Source organism: Loxodonta africana, chromosome 4 (assembly GCF_030014295.1).
Source record: "Loxodonta africana isolate mLoxAfr1 chromosome 4, mLoxAfr1.hap2, whole genome shotgun sequence".
Lineage (NCBI taxonomy): Eukaryota > Metazoa > Chordata > Mammalia > Proboscidea > Elephantidae > Loxodonta > Loxodonta africana.
Genome location: NC_087345.1, coordinates 92978829 through 92993702, shown reverse-complemented (window position 1 = coordinate 92993702; position 14874 = coordinate 92978829). Strand labels below are relative to the sequence as shown.

The 14874-nt window shown below is 54.4% G+C and overlaps 1 protein-coding gene across 19 annotated transcripts in view; it reads right to left on the bottom strand.

The window, feature by feature from the left end:
* Positions 1-415: 415 nt before the first annotated feature.
* The window catches only part of KMT2D (lysine methyltransferase 2D), a 39557-nt gene continuing 25098 nt past the window's right edge, over positions 416-14874 (bottom strand). For 14 of the 19 annotated variants that reach the window (XM_064284283.1, XM_064284286.1, XM_064284297.1 and 11 more), the window contains 17 exons: positions 11880-14855; positions 11604-11744; positions 11313-11480; positions 11011-11170; positions 10275-10350; positions 9926-10101; positions 9706-9836; positions 8885-9017; positions 8679-8806; positions 7350-8490; positions 5947-6083; positions 5717-5847; positions 5169-5216; positions 3720-4005; positions 3424-3497; positions 3208-3316; positions 416-3077 (listed from right to left, as the gene is read on the bottom strand). In XM_064284283.1, the coding sequence (XP_064140353.1) occupies positions 2985-3077; positions 3208-3316; positions 3424-3497; positions 3720-4005; positions 5169-5216; positions 5717-5847; positions 5947-6083; positions 7350-8490; positions 8679-8806; positions 8885-9017; positions 9706-9836; positions 9926-10101; positions 10275-10350; positions 11011-11170; positions 11313-11480; positions 11604-11744; positions 11880-14855 (6108 nt within the window). In that variant the 3' untranslated portion in view covers positions 416-2984. The remainder of the gene's footprint in view (positions 3078-3207; positions 3317-3423; positions 3498-3719; positions 4006-5168; positions 5217-5716; positions 5848-5946; positions 6084-7349; positions 8491-8678; positions 8807-8884; positions 9018-9705; positions 9837-9925; positions 10102-10274; positions 10351-11010; positions 11171-11312; positions 11481-11603; positions 11745-11879; positions 14856-14874) is intronic. The other 5 variants (XM_064284293.1, XM_064284303.1, XM_064284298.1 and 2 more) reach the window with 3 other exon arrangements.

Here is a 14874-nt window from a genome sequence, read left to right as displayed (position 1 = left end):
ACTTCCGCTGCGTTACGACACCGCCAGCCAAAGGCGGAAGGCGGGGAGCCCGCCCTTCCGGCGACGACCTTGCCTCGGGAACCGCCCTCCCTGGGATCATCGCGAACTTCACAGTTCCGGCTGACGGCGAGGGTGACGGGACAGAGCCGCTTGTATTTAAAATGTTCTTTTTTTATTTGTCGTTTAAAAACAAACTTGGAAGAAGCAAAATCCAAAACTTGCCCTTTGCCTCTCGCAACATAAATTATGTACATTTCAGAATGATCGCTGATACAAAACATGCCAAGGACAGGGGCGCTGAGGGGGGGGTGGAGGGAAAGGGCGCTTTAAAAAAAGGAATCATTTCATCCGTTGTTACAAAGGACAAACCTTGCTGTACAGGATACACACAACACAAAATAATGTCTTCACGGGATTCACACTTGTCAGCGATTTATTTTTTTTAAAAAGGGGGAGGGTCCTGGAGGTGAGGGTAGAAGACTGTAAAGGGGAAAACTGAAAATTGAATATGTGCAAGTGTAAACCAACCCAAAATACAAACACGGGGGAGGGAGGGAGGAGGGAATTCTGATGCAATTATACAGGCGGGGTACTTTAAAAAAAAAAAAAAAAGAATCAACAACCAAAATTCCAACCTTGTAGCTTGGGTCTGAGTTATAGTTTATATAAAAATTAAAAACTGTATAAGGTTTCTTCACTAAATTCTACAGGACTATGGGATACCTAGCATATGCTTACAAAGTCTGCCCCATTCCCTTTTCCCAAACCCGGGGCCCAAGCCCCAATCAGAGCCTGACTCATAGGAGCCAATCTCCCCCTCTCTGTAGCCTAGACCTTACTCTTGGAAAAGGAACATCCAATGGCTGTGGCTTTGGGGGCAGAAGCTCGGTCTCCCCACTGTCTGATTTAATTACAGTGGGTCGTGTGTGTGTGTGTGTGTGTGTGTGTGTGTATGGGGGGGTGGGTGTTATTAAACATTTGCAGCTTGAAACTGTTGAGGAAGCAGCTTAAGAAAAAAAAAAATCTCCCTACCCCCATCAATCCACAACCCCCAAATTCGAAAACAAAACAAAAACAAACCTAAAATCACAACAGCGACCGTGCTCTCCCTCCAGCAGGCCCGCCCATCCACCACCAAGCCCACCCCTACACTCCAGACATTTGATTCTTGAAAATAGTAATTACAAAATGCCCTTTGCCCACAGCCCCTAGGAGAGAACTGCATATAAGCTTCATCTTCATCCCCACAGCTCCCTACCAGAGAGGGATCTGGGGCCTCACCCACCCTCTACCTACCCCTGCCACCAGGAAGAGGTTCAACTGCAGCACAAGCTTGGGCAGAAAGGGGAGGGAGAAGGGAGGCAGGGGACCCATCACCCTCTGGCTCCCCCTGGGGCCAGCTCATTTTTGTGCGTTATAACATAGTCCAACTATTCAACAGGGGGTGGGAATTGCCCAGCCTCTATACCCCCACCTTACAGCAGTCACAGCCAGGGGGTGGGGAGGGGGGTGAGGAAAAGGGCGGTAGGTTGGGTAATGGAGGGGGCCCCCCCACAAGGGGAGCTCCATGTGTCCGCCCCATGCCCCCCTACCATTTATAAACTGGTTTTGTAAAAAGAAAATAGATATATTTATATAGAATATATAAAGCACAAAAATTAGTAGTTTTACATTTGCTCTCCCCGGGGGTGGGGGGAGAGGGGAGGGTTCTCACCTCCAGCCGGCTCCCCCATGCCCCACAAGACTATGTACAATCCCATGTATAAATAGATAAATACCCCCCACCCTCCCCGCGCTGACACTAAGCTCCCCCACCCTCACATCACCACCCCTTCCCACCAGACCAGCAGCAGTTTGGTGACTGAGGGAAAGTGGGAGCTCCGGGCCACACCCTGCCTCACTGGGTATGGGCATGCCACTCAGGGACAGCCCTCACCCCGCCCCCCAGCCACCCCATCCAGGGGCTGGAGGGCAAATGGGCTCATGATGGGGTTGAGCTAACAGGAGGGAGATAACCTGGTCCTAGGTTAGCACACCCCTCCCACCCCCATGTCCAGATGGAGAAGGAAGTCCTAGAGCAACTAGGGGCCAGTCATCCCCAATCTTCATCATCATCAGCCTCAACCACCATCCCATGCCCACAATTAAAAACAAAGATGGATTTTTTGTTGTTGTTTTCTTCTTCCTCTTCCTACCCCCCTTCCACCCACTAAGAGGGCAGTGAGGTGGGGGAGAGGGTAGGGGCAGTGGGGGGCTTGGAGAGGGTCTCACATTTCAAAACAGCAAAAAATCCAACACTTAAATGAGGTAGGTGTGGGTGCGGGGTCTCCTTGCCCGGCTCGCCTGGCTTGCCCTCCTGGGCAGCTGGGCACCTCTTTCCCGTTCATGTTGCATTTGTCAGAGTGGAAAACAAGGAAACACAACCCATAGAGAGACAGAAACACAGAGGAGAAGAGGGAGACAGAGACAGACTGAGAAGGAAGGGGATGGGCGTGAGGGTGGGGGCAGGACCCGGCAGGCAGGGCCAGGTGTGGGACCCGGCCTTTGGGATTGTCAAGCTTAGTCAAGTCTCTTTGCAGCCTTGAGTTGGGCCAGAGAGGTCAGTGGGAGCAGCAGGGCTGTGAGGCCCAATCACACATCCTCCTCCCCCCTCCCTGCTGCCTCCCAGATGCTTCTGGGTAGTTCCCAGCCCATATCCCCCTCAAACCTGAGATGCCCAATGGCTGCTTCTGTCTGGCCCCTCCTGGAGCTGGGGGCAGAGATGCCAGCCTGGGGGCCGGTGGCGGGGAAGAGGGTTGTCCCTGGTGCCCAGGGTGGGCTTGGCCTAGGGCCCTCTGCCCCAGCCTCCTGCTCCAGGGGCTCCGGTCAGCCGGCAGCCCCAGCCCTGGGTCCCGGCTCCGGCTGCTACTGCTCTTCCCCCTCATCCCTTTCAGGGAAGAGGTTGGGCATGGGAAGACTCCCCTGCCTGGTAGCCTCAAAGCTGCTTAGTTCATCCATTTCCGACAATTCCAGGCTCCACAGTGGCAGGGGATCTTGTGCTGATCGTCCTCAAAGTCAAACTGATAGTCATACGTCAGCTGGAAAGAGAAGATGGCAGAATGGATGCCACTCCCCCAGAGGAAGGGGGGTGAGCAGAGATTTGATCTGAGGGCAGAGAAGTGAGGGGAGAGGGCTGCCCCATCACTCACTCAGGATGCTTCCTCTCACCTCCTCTCCTTTGGGGATTCGCCGACTGGAGATGATGATGATTTTGTCCTCCTTGTCAAATGTCACAACTTCTGCCACACAGTTAGGGGCACAGGAATGGTTAATGTACCTGGACAGTGGGACAGAGTTGGGACAATTTTGGTTCCTTCTTGGCCCACCCCTAGAGTGCCTAGCCCCAGGGTCCCCTACATCTTTCTTTCCTCATTCCTCTCTCACCTGGCAGGGCCTCCGGTCAATGTAGCATCAATCACATGTTCATTGTTTATCCGGAACATATAGATACCTCGATTCTAGAAAGGTACAGATCGCAGAAGGGGCAGGAGTATCAGAGAGTGGTGGTGGCAGCAGTGGGATCAGTTCAGCAAATTCAAGCACTGGGCTTATCTTGCACTTTCTTCATTTCTCCTGCCTCCTCCCACATCTTTCCTCCTGCTCCCCTGGACTCAACCCTGCCCCTGCTATTTGGCTGAACCTGACCCAAGTACCACACTGGCCCCTCTGCTAACCCATACCTGCTCTTCATAGATTTTCTCCCGCCGGTTGGCCACCTCGTTACGAATGATGGTGCCAATATACTCGATGACCATTGTGTGCTTCTCTAGGTCCTTGGCTGCATAGAGCCCCAGGCCCTGGATACGGGAGCGAGCCAGATATACGTTGTTCTTCCACTCAGTGCGCAGCCGCCGGTACTGAGATGACTTGGAGTGCACAAACTGCTTGCTGTATGGGGTGTTGGTCTCGCCTGTGAAGGTGCTCTGATATGCCTTGGACATGCTGGTGCTGTTCAGGGTATGGGGCCTGGGAGGTGATACAGTCCATGACAAGACAGCTCTCCCTCAGACCAAGCGTGCACCACCCACCTCCGCCCTGGGATGTGTGACACGCCAGTTAGGGGTGTGTGCTGCCAGCAAGCCACTGGAAGTGCTGCCTTGGGCATGGAGTGGAAGCATCTGGGTCTCTGCTTTGGTGAGGCAGCAACTAGCTATAGGGACCCCTCCAGCACCCTGGGAGGCATAGACAGCCCAGATCGGGGTGGGCATAGAGGAGAGGGAAGCACAATTCCCCTACACTGAGCCTGCTCTACCACTTCCCTGCCTCGTACCACCCTCCTGCCAAACCACACACAAGGCCATGCTCCTCTGGGAGTTCCTCCCCAAGCAGCCCAGGCCTGGAATTTAAGGTGATGGTTTGTTCAGTGTCTAAGCCCTGCCTCCTGCACATACTGGAAGCCCTAAGAATAGGGGCCTGATGTGAACTAAAATTGGCTGTGCATTCACAGTCTAAAGTGGTATCCTTTCCTTTCTCCAGACTGCCCCCTTCTCTGACATAACATCGGACTCTGTGCAGACGGCTCAGTGCAGGGGAATAACTGCTGCCTGGCAGGTGGCTTTTCACCACCCTAGGGCACTAGCCAAAGTCTCACCCATCCCAAAGCAGCGGTTTTCAAACGTTTTGGGTTCTTTTCTTTTTTATTCAGTAGAAATCTTTGGAGTTTTTTTTTGACAAAATGTTGATTGGAATGACAACAAACAAACTAGATGAAAATGGAGCTCTTCAGGTTGAATCCAATTTGGGGAAAGGGAGCTGAGGAATGGGAGGGCCAAGTTCTGCCCACTCAGTCTATGTGTTCCAGGGTTTTTTAGAACACATACACTCGCAGTTTGAAAACCACTGTTGTAGAGCATCAAGGACTAGGGCTGACTAGGGGCAGAGTCTCTGACGCTCTACGGCAGCTCTCGGTGCAACCAAAGGCCTTCAAGAGAGCCCTGCTACCATGGACCCTGCCTCCCTCTACCCAGGGATCAAGGCCAGGCTACCGTGGAGCACAGAATGTACAGTGAGCCACAGTCAGGAGGCAAGATTCTGGTCCCAGCTGTGTGACCTTGGTCTAGTCACTTAACCTTTCTGGGTCTCAGTTTTCTCAGCTGTAAAATGGGGGTCATACCACCTGCCCTACCTACCTCATAAGGTTGTTGTGAGGATCAAATGAGATAATGGATGTGAAAACGCTTTGAAAAAAAAAGTATAAAGTGCTATACAAATGTAAGGTTTTATTATTTTTCTATCATACTTCTAATTATTTATTTTTTGACACCAACTCAACTCAGCCTGGGGAAGGGAAGGTAACCCTAGCACTCATCGGGCATCTGAGGTTTGGGAGAATCATAGGCCCCCCTAGAAGCGAAAGAGGAGAGGGAAGAAGTGACTGGGTCCCTTATATATTTCATAAAATTTCACCACTGTCTACCCAGAACCTCCCCAACATCCATTCCCAGGGTACCCAAGATAACTCTGCCCTAGACCCCAGGTCTCCCCAGTATACCTGAGTAGGGTAGGTGAGGAGGAAAGGGTTACTTTTGTGGTACCTGTGCACTCTCTAATCAGGAGGCCTAAGAGTGAATCCCCACTCTCACCAAGGAAACTCTGATCTGTACTCCAAACCCTCCTAATGTGGCTGGAGGGGCCTTACCAATGCCCACATCCCTTGACCCCAGCCCCACAAGCTCACCGTTTGTAGTGTGTGAGGATTTTAGGTTCCGATCGGGCACAGCCAGTGGGGTTGATCATGAGTGGCAGCTCCATCAGGGGGTGACGGCCATAGCGGAATAAATAGTTTTGACAGCTCTCCACCCCAGGCAGCTGTGGGCACAAGCCATGCTCCCCTTAGCCTGAGCTCTTTTAGGGCAGGGCTAAAGCTCCCAGTGCCTCCCAGGCCCCCGCCCCTAGCCCCTTCCTTACTGATTCAGCTATGCGAAGCACAGCGTGCACCGTCAGCCCAAAGAGCTCCTCGCCTTTCAGGTACTCAGGGAAGAGCCGCAGCATGTCAGCCTCTTTTCTCATGGCAGCCACCGGCTCGATGATGCGATTCCACACGGCTAAAAGGCAGGGAAAGAGAGCAGGCCTCAGAGGCAACTTCCGCTCACAGACCTCTAGCTCCAAGCCCCAAGCCTTCACACCTCCCTGTCATGAAGGTGGCTCTTTAGGACCCCATCTTGGTCTCCTAGTCCCACTCTTCCTCAATCAACTAGGAGACTTCCAACCCTGGAGGAGCATCAGAGAGCTTTGGGACACAGGAACATGAACCCAGGGCCCAGGAGACCCTGTGCAGACCAGGTTCCTTGTGACAAGCCAGCAGAACAGGCATGCTTTGGAGTTGGGAAGACTTGGGTTCAGGTTCCAGTACTGGCCATGGGACCTTGACCCAAATAATCAACCTCTGAGACTGAGGTTCTTTCTACACACGCTGGGTGTAGTAACAGTACTTACCTCATATGGTTGGATGAATAAAATAATCTACATGAACACTTAGTTTAGTTTAACATATGCTCAATAAATGGTAACTGCTCTTGTTGTTATTTTTGTCATAAATACTGAAGTCAAAAGAATTTTATCCAGTGAAAAGGAACGACAAGAAACTCCTAGTTAGGATCAGGTTGGGGGAATCAGGTAATAGGGTCTCAGAACTGTATCCTTTAGTTCCACCAAAGAAAGAAAAAGAAGCCAGGATATATGAGATTAGACAAGGAAAACATTTCCATTTACAAGAAAATTTAAGAGATCTTAAACCTGTATGAATGGAGCCCGGGTGGTGCAGTGGTTAAGAGCTACGGCTGCTAACCAAAAGGCTGGCAGTTCGAATCCACTGGCTGCTCTTTGGAACCCCTATGGGACAGTTCTACTCTGTCCTATAGGGTGGCTATGAGTCGGAACTGACTCAGTGGCAATGGGTTTGGTTTTTAAGAAAGGCTGAGGCATTCCTGGGTGGCGAGAGCAGTTAAGTGCTCAGCTGCTAACCGAAAGATTGGTGGTTTGAGTCTATCCAGAGGTAAATCAGAAGGCCTGGTGATCTGCTTCCAAAAGATCAGCCATTTGGAAACTCTATGGGGCACAGTTCTACTCTAACACACGTGGTGTCACCACGAGTTAGAACTGATGCCAAGGCAACTGGCTTGGGTTTTTTTTTTTTTTTTTTTAAGAGAGACTTAAATACTTTCTCTGGGGATCTTTGAGACCCCTGTCTGCCTGAGGTAGGCGGAGGGGATACCCACATGGAGGTTTTAGGGTGCTTAAAACATCATAAAAGTGACTCTGGAAGAAATTTTCCCAATTCCATACTCCCATTTCAAAGGCCCAATGCTCACCCTGGGGGGAGGCGTCACTGAAGACCAGGTCCTCCAGGCCCTGTTCCGTGACTTTGATTATGAACTCCGGCCGTCCATTGTTCTCACCGATGGAGCAGCGGTAGCAGCAGCGGCGGTTGTTGGTCCGGAGGCTCCAGTAGATGCGCGTGGCCTCGTAGCCCACGGGATAGAGGGCAGTGGCACTATGGAAGTCAGCCATCTGGTGAGGGAGCAGCTGTCCGATGGCATGGAACACAAGGCCCCCCACACGGAACATGTGCAGCCGCTCTCCCCGCTGGATGATGCTGGCGATTTGCTTCACCTCGTCCCGCTCAATGTAGACCCGCCGGAAGACAGCAAAAGAACTCAGCTCCTGCTCGCAGGGCCCCTTGATCTTATGCATTGGGCATAGCATGGTCTTGTCCTTGAAGAACATGCACTTGGCGCGGATGGCACAGGCAAAATGGTAGACGTTGGGGCAACGCATGCGATTGCAGCTGCTGGTGGCACCGGTGCGCTGGCACAGGGAGCACTTAGTTAGCAGTCCCCGGTGCAAAGCAACCTCCACATTCATCAGCGCCCCACCCTGGGTCTCATACACCTCTGTGGACCACAGGGCACAGTTGAGGTGTACCCACAGGTCCAGGTCCAGGTTCAGCAGGCGGGCAGGCCCATCAGTGGCCCCATCACCCTCCTCATGGCAAAAGCAGCAGCGCCGCATGTCTCGAGGCACCTTGTCAGGTCGCAGTGCTGTGCCAAGCTGCTCCATAAACTCTGCCACTTCCCGCTCATCCTCCTGCCGCCCGCTGCTCTTCTGGATAGTCAGTAGCAGTCGCAGCCGCTTCCAGCGCACCCCCTTCCACTTTTTGAGGCGAGGAGGGCGGGAATCCTCCCCTTCCTCAGGGGGCCGGGCTCGGGACTTGGGCCGGGCTGATTCAGGGGACGAGGCCAGAGGCAGAGGTGAAGGGACTGATGGATCAGCTGTGGGTTCGGCTGGGAGTTCAACCAGGCGTTCAGCAGGGGGGCTGGCAGGAGAGGGTGCCAAGGGGGAGGGAGGTGGGGAGGGTTCTTCAGGAGGCGGGGCCGAGAGCTGTCGCACATCCAGATTGGAGACGTTGTAGGTGTAGCTGTGCTGGGTGGGTGGCTCTGGGGCTGGGCTCTCCTATGGGAGGGTGCCTGTGTTGTTAGTGCCAGCGCCTCACCTAGTGAGCCCCTCCCCTAGGTGAAGAGGACACTGGCCTTCTCCATTCCTTCCAGCCCAGATTCTACTTTCCCTAAAGCCCCCTGCCTTCTCTGCCCAAGTCAGCACCTTCTTCCTAACATCCACCCCCTTGCCTGCCCTAGACCCACCTGTTTCAGGAGGCTCAAGATGTCTAGCTGGCTCTTGAGGGTATAGCCAGGCAACACTGCATCAAACTGTTTCAGCCAATCAGGGCCAGCTTCTGGGCTCTTGATTCCCAGACCCTTTTCCTTCCCACCTGCAGGAAGGAAGGGGTCAAAGCCTCCGACCAGAACTATTACCCTCAAGTCCCAAGGGACCTTCCTGCCACACTCACCAGGGCCCTCAGCTTCCCCCTTCTTGGGCTCAGTGCCTGCCCGGGCAGGGCTCTCTGCGAAGAGCACTTCGTAGGAGTTGGGGATCTTCATGCTCAGCAGCTCTGCCACTGCCACCATCACACCATTCAGGTTCTAGAAGGGCAGGGATGGGGATGGAGGGATGTGTTAGCAGAGTACCTAGCACGAGCATAACCCCCAGCTTGGTGGGGACAAGGACACACAGAACACAACTCCCCAAGTGGTTGGTCATATTGTCCCTGCGCCGCTCCCAGCCCGTCTCATGTACTCCTGTTATAGCAGCATTTCTCAAACTGCTGTGGGCACCAACTAGAGCTCTGCAGAAAGGGATCTATGTCAAATCAGTTTAGGAAATGCTGGTCACTATATCCACGACCTGGGGATTCACAACACACATTAGCGAACTAAAGGACCTGAGAAGCCCTGCAGTAAGAAGCCTGTTTTGTTTTTTTTTTAACTGGGTTTTCCATTTTCTCTGACCACAAAACCCTGTTAACATGTCAAAAACAGCAGAAAGAGTTCCATCAAATGTGACAGGGGAAGTGCTGTCTTGTAGCATTTGTCACAGTATACTTACTCTCTAATCATCTGCTGACCTGTTTGTCTTTACCACTGGACTATAAGCTCCTTGAAGGCAGGGACCATGCTTCATTTAACCTAGTACCCATAGCCTCTAGCACAGGCTTTCACATGTAGCAGCTACTCAGTAGGAGTTTTTGGATGAACATACATTTGTTTTTTATCTAGACAAGCTCCAGGGACTGCCCTCTGACCAGGGCTCCCTTAGCCTCAGAGGACACACCTTGGCTGCAGCAGCAGAGACCGTGAGCATGACTGAGACCTCACTTCCTTTGCCCTTTTCCCAAGTTGTGGCAGGCAGCTTTCCAGGGACCTCCAGGTCCAAGGCCCCGTAAGGTTTGGTATCTGGGAAGACTAAATGAGAACGAGAGACCTGTGTGAGGTCCAGCCACCTCACTCTCCCAGCCCTGCCTGGCCTGGCCCATGCCCAAAGCAGCACCTACCTGGGATGCTGGCCCGAGGAATGATGGGGATGACTGGGGACAGGGCCCGGTCATCCTGCTCCCACCGGCATGAGCCTAGCTGAGGGAAACGAGGCGCCTCCTCCCCTAGGATGCTCTCGGGGGATGAAGCTGGCACAATGCTGTCAGGAGAATCGCTGTCTTCATCACTCTCCATCCTATGGGCCAAAATTTGTCATTTGTCTCTACAGCTCTCTGGAGTCCCCCTCCCGATTCTAGAGATCAGTAGATGTCATAGCCTCATTTGAAATCTGCCACTAGTCAGAAAAAAACTGAGGCAACCCGCCCTCCACCCCACATTCCTCATCCCCATTTCTGGCCCCACCCCCACCTGACATCCTCAGTCTGGTTGTGAGGGGGTGTAGGCAAGGCGGCGAGAAGGTCTAGACTCTTCACCTCTGAAGCACCTGAGGGGTGGAGAAGGAAAGGAAAAGTCTGGGTGAGGGTGGTCAGTGCCAAAGGTGCTTTCTCCCCCACACTTCAGGCCTAACTAGCGTGAGACCTTAGGTTAGCTATCATCATCACTCTCTACCCATCTACCCCCTCCCAGTATGGGACAGACAAGTTGTATTTACTGAGCTTTCTCTATGTGCCAGGCCCTGGGCTTTAGATAACACTTTATTAATCTTTTAACAACTCCATTAAGTATTATAATACCCATTCCATAGTGAGAAAATGAAAGCTCAAGCAAGTCAATCAAGTTTTCTGACTGTAGGAGCACAGCTAAATAAATGTAGGAGCCAGAATTCAAAACCAGATCTGACTTGGCTCTATACCTTCTAAAGCTGGACTGTTCCTTAGACACAAAGCTTCATTAATACCCTCCCTGCCATCCCCACTCCCTACTCCATTGTTGCCTTTGCTCTAGACTCCAAAGCCTATCCTTGCCCATTACAAATCGGTCCTGAAGAGGCCCTTCCTATCTTAAATATCCTGCCTTGTAAGCTCAAAAGGCAACATGTAACATACTCATTTCTTAAACTGTATGTCAGGGCAGACTAACTAGTTTGGATCTCAGCCAACAAATCCTGCTGAGGCAGGAAGGGTCCGCTCTGCTCTTGACTTACTCCTCAATGCCCCTTCAGTCTCTTGGGCAGAGGCGGCATCCTTGGGGTGCTCCCCCAGCTCTTCAGATGGGGTGACGCCATTCACCATCTTCTGCTGCACCGATGGGGGTGGGGTGGGGGGCAGCGACGAGGGTGGTGTCGGCGGGTTACTCAGGTTATTCTGGGGGTGGGGGTGGGGTGTTGTGTGCAAGATGGCATAGGGAGACTGATAATCTCCTGGCCCCACACATTGGCAATTTCCTCGAGTCTACCACTCCCATCCCACCTCCCTAAGAACCCAAAGGTATTGGGATTTTTCTGACCTTTGTAAGCAGCTGGGAATAGTAGTCAGGGCCAGTGGGCAGTGCCCCACTTCCAAAGGCCCCCCTCAGCTGGCTCTGCCCACTGATTGAGCAGCCACTGCCAAAGGGGGCAAAGAGGCTAAAATTGGTGGTGATGGTAGGCTCCGTTAGGGGCAGCAGGGACAGCTCCTAGGAGGGGTAAGATGACAAGATTGGAAACCTCCAGCATTTTCATCTCTGCTACTGCACAGCTAGGGGCCAGGGCGCCCCCTATCCTGGGATGGGACCAGGGGACTGGCTCCTGGGGGTCACCTGTTTCAGCTGTTTCAGCAAGGCCTCGCTGGCCCTGACCCCGTCCTCCTTCCGCAGCTTCTTTCGGGAGCTCACCAACCTGTCGCTTGCCTTCTGTACCCGCTTGGGCTTCGGGGTCAATGGCTTCCTTGCTGCTGCATCCTAAGCCAGATAACCACAGTGAAGGGTACTACCTGCATCTTCAGACCCTGACCTCTTCTGTTTGACCCAGACCTGCTCTCCTTCCCCCAGGATCCAGATCCCACTCCACTGCTCTTCTCTGGCTATAGCACTTACCTCCTTGTTGCTGGGAGTACCCTGTAGTTTCTGCTCCAGCCCAGCCAGCTTGCTGTCAATGTGCCCGTTGATCTCAGATCGCAGCCCCTCGGGCCCCCGCCCAGTGCTGAGCTGTACATTCTTTGCCCGTAGAAGCTTCTGCAAGAGCAGATGTCCAGCCTCTGAGCGGGGGCCTGCCAGCAGGAGGTGGTTGCTGGTACCTGGTGCCCCTAGTGGCTCCCCATTGGCCTCCCTCTTCACCGCCTGGGCCCCCAAGGCGCATGGCTCTTCCCGAGGCTCCTGCTTGATGCTGAGATGGGGTGGCTCAGGTACCACCTGCCCATTCACCTGCTCCAGATGCCCAGGTACCAGGCTGCTCTGATCTGGCTTCTGGGCTTCTGCGAGGTTGTCTGGGGGGTCCCAAGGTCCCAGCCCCTTGCCGAAGAAGGTGTCCACAAGCTGGGCAGCAGCAGGGGAGACCCTCCCAGAAGGCAGCTCCAAGGGTGGCCCCTGGGGCTTTGGAGTCCCTGGCTGGGTGGGAGTGAGCTGGACCTCAGAGGGGACCTGGGAGCTGGGGGAAGGTAATTGCGGGGAAGGTCTCTTTGGTTCTTGGGGGCTGGATGGTGGAGGTGTGGGATGGACAGGGCCAAGGACTGATCCTGTCGATAAGGCTCCTTGTGGGGCGGAGAGCCGGGGTGGGCCCTGAGATCGAGGCCCTGCCCCTAGCTCCTGGAGGGGGCCTGTTTGGGATCCAGGGAAGCTCCCAAGTTGGGGCTGGCGGCCTAGAAGGCCCTGGAGGGGTGAAGGCTGGGTCCCAGGCTCCTGGAAGGGAGGGGTCTGGCGTACTGCCTGACTCTGCTGCAGCTGCCGCTGCATGAGAAGCGCCTGTAGCTGCTGCTGCTGCTGAGGACTCAAGTGGCGCAGCTGTGGGGTTTTGGCCAAGACGCCTTGGAGCTGTGCTCGAAGCTGACCCACTGTAGGCATGACTCCAGGCCCAGGCAGGCCCTGCCCAGACTGGGGGACAGGTCCTGGTTTGGGAGGCTGTGGCCCTACATTACTTTGCATGGGCCGCTCCAGCCCAAGAGGATGTTGGGGACCCAGAAGGTTCTGGGTCATGGGTCCAGGCTGCTCCCCTAAGGAAACAGAGGGTTGTGACAGTAGGTGGGGCATAGATGAGGCCTCAGAAGATGGTCCACTGCCTAGCTGCCCATGGCTTCCCCCACCTGCTGTGTGGAGCAAGTTCACTTGCTGCTGCTGTTGTCCTGGGAGCCTCAGAGATGGCTGCAGCTGCAGGGAGTTGGGCTGAGGTTGGGCCTGGGGTTGGACAAGCAGGAGTTGTGAGTCCCCAGAAACTGAAGGCTTTACCTCCCCTGGTTCAGCAGCCATCGATTCGGGTGTAGTCCCTATTGCTAGTGGGCCTCCCTGATGTGTTGTGGGTCCCTCAGTGACCTCTGGAGGGAGAGCTGTCTCTACAATGCCTTGTTCCTTGCCCGTCAGGAGGAGGGTTGGGCCCAGGGCTCCAGGACTAGAAAAGTGTTGAAGAGGCTTGGCTGGCATGCCAGGGCCAAGTGTCACCTGCTGCTGCTGCTGCTGCTGCTGCTGCTGCTGCTGCTGCTGCTGCTGCTGCTGCTGCTGCTGTTGCTGAGGAGACATTAAAGTTCGACTCTGGTTCAAGAGGCCCATCTGCTGCTGCTGCTGTTGAAATTGCTGCTGCTGCTGCTGCTGCTGTTGAAGCTGCTGCTGCTGCTGTTGAAGCTGCTGCTGCTGTTGCTGCTGTTGAAGCTGCTGCTGCTGTTGCTGCTGTTGAAGCTGCTGCTGCTGTAGTTGCTGCTGCTGCTGTTGTAGCTGCTGCTGCTGTTGCTGTTGCTGCTGTAGCTGCTGTTGTTGTAGTTGCTGTTGCTGCTGCTGTTGTAGCTGCTGTTGCTGTTGATGTTGAAGCTGCTGCTGCTGCTGCTGCTGTAGCTGCTGCTGTTGCTGTTGTAGCTGCTGTTGTTGAAACTGGTGCTGCTGAAGCTGCTGCTGTTGTAAGGAGCCCATGGGCTGCACATTCAGTTTGGGCTGCCCGCTGTGTGGCATCAGACCCTGCTGAAGATGGGAGAGCCCTGCCATGGATCCCTGCTGCTGTTGCTGCTGCTGTTGGGATGTGACCAGCCGGTGTCCCATAAGGCCCTGACCCTGCTGTGCCAGCTGGGGGGAGCTCAGCACTCGAGGCTGGGTCAGAAGTACCTGCCTGTGAGGGCCCTGGGGGCCCAAAGCTCCAGAGTGCTGCTGCTGCTGCTGGTGTTGCTGCTGCAACACTGCCACCTGGGCAGGGCCCAGCATGCCCTGGGGCCCCTGGGATGGTTGGGGGGACAGCTGTTGGACCAGAAGGCCCTGATGGCTGTTGGGAGGCAGAAGTCCTGGGGGCTTAGGACCCAGGGCCTGGTTTGCCTGCACCCCTGGGCCCTGTTGCTGTTGTTGCTGGATTGCCACCTGTCCTAGAAGGTGTTGCTGCTGCTGCTGCTGCTGCTGCTGCTGCTGCTGCTGCTGTTGCTGCTGCAGTTTCTGAGCAAGCTGCATGCGTTGCTGCTGCAGTTGCAGCTGCCTTTCCTGTAAGAGCCTTGAATCAGGTCCCAGGCCCCGAAGAGCAAGGCTGCCAGGGAAGAAGCCGCCAGAGGGACCAGTCAGGGCCCCAGCTCCCCCAGAATGTTGCTGTTGCTGCTGTTGGGCCAGGGCTGTGTTGAGGAAAGGGCCACCTGGTTGTCCAGGTAGTGCCATGCCCCCAGGGGGTAGGCGAAGACCTCCAGCTTGCCCACCCAGAGGTCCCTGAGGTGGCTGCAGCCCATGGCCTGGGAGGAGCTGACCAGGGAGCTTGGTGAGTAGTCGGGGACTCTGAGAAGGGCTGAGTGCCAGCACAGCTGAGTGCTGTTGCTGCTGTTGTTGCTGCTGCTGTTGTTGTTGCTGTTTATTCCGATATTCTGCCATGAGATTAGTGTGTTCCTTCTGTTGTTTTCGGACCTAGCATGGGAGAGCCAGA